This window comes from Lissotriton vulgaris, chromosome 1_2, assembly GCF_964263255.1.
Source record: "Lissotriton vulgaris chromosome 1_2, aLisVul1.2, whole genome shotgun sequence".
NCBI lineage: Eukaryota > Metazoa > Chordata > Amphibia > Caudata > Salamandridae > Lissotriton > Lissotriton vulgaris.
Window position 1 is genome coordinate 296,461,588 of NC_141686.1, and position 6,000 is coordinate 296,467,587.

General features: G+C 54.2%; 1 protein-coding gene across 1 annotated transcript in view; it reads right to left on the reverse strand.

The window, feature by feature from the left end:
* The window catches only part of RHOD (ras homolog family member D), a 123,319-nt gene extending 118,667 nt beyond the window's left edge, over positions 1–4,652 (reverse strand). Inside the window, exon 1 of the mRNA XM_086953274.1 lies at positions 3,498–4,652. Within this exon, the coding sequence (XP_086809400.1) occupies positions 3,498–3,635 (138 nt within the window). The 5' untranslated portion in view covers positions 3,636–4,652. The remainder of the gene's footprint in view (positions 1–3,497) is intronic.
* Positions 4,653–6,000: the final 1,348 nt, after the last annotated feature.

A 6,000-nucleotide genomic window follows, 5' to 3' on the forward strand; every position in this document is an offset into this window, starting at 1 on the left:
TAATCAATGGCCGGAAACGACATCATAATTCGGACATATTGGAGGCCACATGGAGAGTTCATATCGAATGCCTATACAATGAAACTATACCATAATTGGCCCCAAATTGCCAATTACCATCAGGGAAGGAGGCTGGAGGTCAAGGGAAAGCCAATTATACAGCAAATTATGAGTGCTCCAATGATTTCATGCTGTTCTCGGAAATCAAAGTACAGAAAATTATAAAAAATCTAAAAAACGAGGGAGCTCCAGGTCCGAACGGACTACCAAACGCTTTGGTCTGGCATGACCCTCCATTCTGGTCTCAAGTCCTGACTCCTCTTTTCTCCAAAGTCACAGCTAATAGTCTGATCCCCGAGTCCTGGAGAGGAAGCATCCTTAATCCAATCTATAAATCAGGTTTCCGTCCAGACCCCTCCAACTACAGGCTGATTGCGCTGATAGATGTAGAGGCAAAAATATTCGCATCTAATCTCCTTGTAGAGCTAGACGCTTGGGCCAGTCAAACAAACTTAATACCTCCCACGCAAACTGGATTTTGGTCACCCTTACGAACATCTCTGCGGTTACTCTTTTAGCCAACCAAACCTTTGCAAAATCAAGGCCCTTGTATGCCTGCTTCGTAGACCTGAAAGCGGCTTTCGATACAGTTCCAAGAGCTTCTCTATGGGCAAAAATGCCAGCCTGTGGGGTTCCTTCCAGGCTCCTGGATGCCATTATCAACCTGTATTCCCACACGTGGATTCAGATCAAGAAAGGAGACGGGTCCAGCGTAACCAGTAAGATTCCAACATCAAATGGGTTAAAACAAGGTTGCGTTTTAGCGCCGTGCCTGTTTAACATTTACATGTCAGATCTCGACAAGTGCCTCCAGTCTATCCCAGCTGACCCCCCAAAATTGGGCAAAATACCGACACTGTGCCTCCAATACGCAGATGACATTGTATTGATATCACAAACACCAGTTGGCCTGCAGAAATTGATCACGGGACTAGAAGCTTATATCACCTTAAACCATCTTACAATCAATCATCAGAAGACAAAAGTCATGTGTTTCTCCAAACATAATAAAACATTGAATAGGCACTCCTTTTCCTGGAAACTGGGCAAACAACCACTGACCCCTGTTACTTCCTACAAATATCTAGGCTTCTTGCTCGATGGCAAGCTCAATTTTAAGCTACACGTGGAACAAGGACGCACAAAAGCAAAACAATTGTTATTTGCCTTTAAAATCCTGAAGAAAAAGCTTATAGGTTGTTCTACCGGTCATCTGCTAAAAGTGATCTCTGCAAAATTCCTACCTTCCATCTCGTATGGCTCAGAAATGTTGAACACTAAAGATGCTACTATATTAAATACAGCACGATCGATATTCTTTAAAAAACTGTTTTTTATACCGCTACATACCTTGCAGGAACAAATCCGTTTAGAATTCGGACTAATAAATCAGATCATGGCCAGACAAGGTGCTCTAGTAAAGTATTATTGGAGGATGAGGGAGTCAGAAGACAACACCCTAGCCCACTGCTGTTGGATTGAGATTGAAAATCAAGGAAGACTGGCTAATTCGACCACGACAATCCTAAAGGAATCCTTGTCGGCTTTACAGCTAGAGGAGTCTTGGTTAACACCATTAACATATTCTCGTCTTAAAAGCGCCGTGAACTCCGCAATCTTTGTCAACCGATAAAATGAACTTCGCAAAAAAACATCACGCTTGGGTTGTGATATAGGCCTACCAGAGGATTAAGCCGAAGCAGTATCAGACCGAACGTCTCTCCTACCATAAAAAGCATTACCTGATGTTGCTACGTATGGGATCACTCCCCTCAAAGGATTTGACCCCAAAATGGAAATTTACATGGCCTTCCAAGGAATGCCGCCTCTGTCATCAAGGAGAGGAGTCACTATAACACTTACTATGCATATGCCCTTTCCTACTGAAAATCCGTAAATCCATTCTTCTGGAGTTTTTTCGGATTCAACAAATAAGAACTTGCAGAGCTGCAGTCATCAGGTGTCTTGGAGGGCTTTCGATTTCCCTCTCCTGCAGTGCCATAAAACTCTGGAAAATAGCTGCTAAGGAACTAGATAAATTGATTTAAGCGAACCAGTTAACAAACAACCTACTGGCCGGCATTTTTCAAAAAAATGTATTGAATTGTCAGCTTTTTAACTGTGGTCACGTCTCACGCTTCTCATGTTTAAAAAAAAATGTTCATTTAATGTATTGTGTTTTATGATGGTTTGCCATCCTTTTACGATTTTTTAACGAATCAAGAAAAGTATATTTGACTTGACTTGAGAGACACCCCGGTGCGCCCTCCCATGGCACAGAGACACCCCGGTGCTCCCTCCTGTGGCACAGAGACACCCTGGTGCGCCCTACTGTGGCACAGAGTAGAGACACCCTGCTGCGCCCTACTGTGGCACAGAGACACCCCGCTGCGCCCTCCTGTGGCACAGAGACACCCGGTGCGCCCTCTTGTGGCACAGAGACACCCGGTGCGCCCTCTTGTGGCACAGAGACACCCGGTGCGCCCTCTTGTGGCACAGAGACACCCCGGTGCGCCCTCCTGTGGTACAGAAACACCCCGGTGCGCCCTCCTGTGGCACAGAGTAGAGACACCCTGCTGCGCCCTACTGTGGCACAGAGACACCCCGCTGCGCCTTCCTGTGGCGAAGAGACACCCCGGTGCGCCCTCCTGTGGCACAGAGTAGAGACACCCTGGTGCGCCCTACTGTGGCACAGAGACACCCCGCTGCGCCTTCCTGTGGCGAAGAGACACCCCGGTGCGCCCTCCTGTGGCACAGAAACACCCCGGTGCGCCCTCCTGTGGCACAGAGTAGAGACACCCTGGTGCGCCCTACTGTGGCACAGAGACACCCCAGTGCGCCCTCCTGTGGCGAAGAGACACCCCGGTGCGCCCTCCTTTGGCACGGAGACACCCCGGTGTGCCCTCCTGTGGCACAGAAACACCCTGGTGCGCCCTCCTGTGGCACAGAGTAGAGACACCCTGGTGCGCCCTACTGTGGCACAAAGACACCCCGCTGCGCCCTCCTGTGGCACAGAGACACCCCGGTGCTCCCTCCTGTGGCACAGAGACACCCCGGTGCTCCCTCCTGTGGCACAGAGACACCCTGGTGCGCCCTCCTGTGGCACAGGACACCCCGGTGCACCCTTCTGTGGCACAGAGACACCCTGGTGCGCCCTCCTGTGGCACAGGACACCCCGGTGCACCCTTCTGTATGGCACAGAGACACCCTGGTGCGCCCTCCTGTATGGCACAGAGACACCCTGGTGCGCCCTCCTGTATGGCACAGAGACACCCTGGTGCGCCCTCCCGTATGGCACAGAGACACCCTGGTGCGCCCTCCTGTATGGCACAGAGACACCCTGGTGCGCCCTCCCGTATGGCACAGAGACACCCTGGTGCGCCCTCAGGTATGGCACCCGCCCGCCCCCCTACCCCCTGCGGTCAGCGCCCCCTTACCTCGGGGAAGTCCCCCTTGGCGAAGACCATCAGCAGGGAGGTCTTCCCGCAGCCTCCGTCCCCCACGATGACGGCCTTGACGCTGGTGGGGGCCTCGCCTCCCCGGCCCCCTGAGGTGCCATTGGCGCCCTCCCCCATGGCGCCTCTGCCACGGAGCCTGCCCCTGGAGCCAGGAGCGGTGGTGGGGGGTCGGGAGAGAGGGTCAGCCGGCCTCGGGTCACGCAGAGAGGCCCCTCGGCCCTGTCCAGCTGGCACTGCCCCCCTGTCCTGGACCGGTGGACACGAGCTCAGCGGGCGCGCCTTCCTCTACTTGTCCTCTCCCAGTGGCCAGGCTCAGAGGGCATAGAGTCCCGCAGTGTCTCTTCGTAGTGGGCAGGCTCTCAGTGGACACGTCCTCCAGTGGGCAAGCTCTCAGTGGACGCGTCCTCAAGTGGACAGGCTCTCAGTGGACGCGTCCTGCAGTGGACAGGCTCTCAGTGGACACGTCCTCCGGTGGACAGGCTCTCAGTGGACGCGTCCTCAAGTGGACAGGCTCTCAGTGGACGCGTCCTCCGGTGGACAGGCTCTCAGTGGACGCGTCCTCCAGTGGACAGGCTCTCGGTGGACGCGTCCTCCGGTGGACAGGCTCTCAGTGGACGCGTCCTCCGGTGGACAAGCTCTCAGTGGACGTGTCCTCTGGTAAACAGGCTCTCAGTGGACGCAGATGTGCCCCGTCCTCTCCCAGGCGCGGAGACGTCTGTTCTGAGAAAGGACCCCTGGGTCATCCTGGCCCGCACAGCCCGGGGCTGGCAGTCACCCTGCGAGGAAGGCACAAGGGGCGAGCCTATGTGGACAAGCTGGCAGAGGGGAGGAAGAGGGTGAGCGCACAGGAAGGAAGGCTGGCACAGTGGGCCGGGTAGACACAAGGAAGGACAGGCCAGCCAGAGATGGCACCGTTGACACTGAAGGTGGGATGGTACAGAGGGATGCAGGGGACAGGGTGGCACAGAGGGAGCGGGTGGCACAGAGGAGGTAGGGTGGTACAGAGAGGTGCGGGGGGGGGCAGGTGGCGGCACAGAGGAGCAGAGGGGGTAAGGCAGGCGCCGAGGGACAGGCTGCGGGGACTCCGCGCTCAGGACAGATGTGAATGAAGCTCTGTCCGCCTGCAGGGGAGAGAGGGGGGGAGGGAGGAGGGGGTTAGGCGGGGCGGGCAGGTGCACCAGGAGCGAGAGGGGGAGGGCAGCGGGCTGATGACTCATGGGAGTTGGAGTGACTCAGGCAGGGAGGGGACGCCAGGGAGAGATTGAAGAGGGAGAAACTGGAGGGCAGTGGCATAACCAGAGCACCCACGGTGCAGGGGGCCTGAGCTCCAGGGGGGCCTCAGGTGCAGGGGTGGCAGGCCTCTGGCCTAAGAGCTCCTGACTGGTGCCGGCGCGTGGGGGGGGGGGGGGGCTACATGACCTTTGCAGCAGGGCTTTAAATGGCCCGGGTCTCAAGGGGTCTGAGCACCGGCGGTTTTTTAAAGGGGGCCTCGAAACGGGTCTCTATCGGGCTCTGTTTTGAGCCCTGGCACAGGTGGTCCGTTTTTTTCCGGACTGCAGAAACAGCAGTTTGCTGTCACTGCAGTCCAGAAAAAAGTGCCAGGGCGCGAGACCCATTTCGAGACAGCAAGCACATAGATGTGTGCTCCCCACACTGCTCACTTCTCACTAGTGGAGAAGTTACGGCATGACGTCATGCCAGGTGAGCGTTGTGGGGGAAGGGAAATCCTTTAAAGAGTCATTTTCTTTCTGGATTTCCCTTCTCTTTCTGAAACTCAAGAGCAGCAACATTGTGGTAGGGGCACCAGGGCTGTACTCTGAAGCTTTTCAAGATTATATCTCACAAGCCATAGTTGCAGCTTATTTATCTTATGCAACTAATAACCATTGACAAAGCCAATAGTCCTTACTTTTTGTAGGTATGATGTTACTTGTTGTATCACATGTCTGGATGCAATGACAGAAACAGCAAAATACAAGTCAAGTGGCACACTATGCTAAAAATAGATTTTTAGCGAAAGTATTTTAAAGCCACGCCCCTAATTACACTGGCCACGCCCCTTCGAGAGACCCCCAGTTTTTTCATCCCACTTAAAGCCCTGCTTTGCAGGATGCTCCCCTCAAGTTTCCTTAGGTGCCAGGCTGTTTGTTGGGACGTGGACATAGTCGGTGTCTGTGACAGCGTGAGGGGGGCCGAGGGGGGTTGAAAGCAGGCAGGAAGGTGCTAGATAGGGTTTTAAATGCAGCCATTGCGACTCACTAAAAGTATAAAAGGAGAAGAGAGGGAGAAACCAGCAGAGTCCTCTGAGAGAAGAGGGCTCATGGAGGGAGAAGAGAATTGAATGGGAGAGGAGCGACAGTAGAGACGCAGAGACGAGGATGGAGGAGAGGAGAAAAGAGGTCGAGGGTGAGTAGGGAATGCAGGAGGGTTGAAATGGGGTGAGATGAGAGAGTGAGGGACAGTAGGAGGATAGGATGGAGAA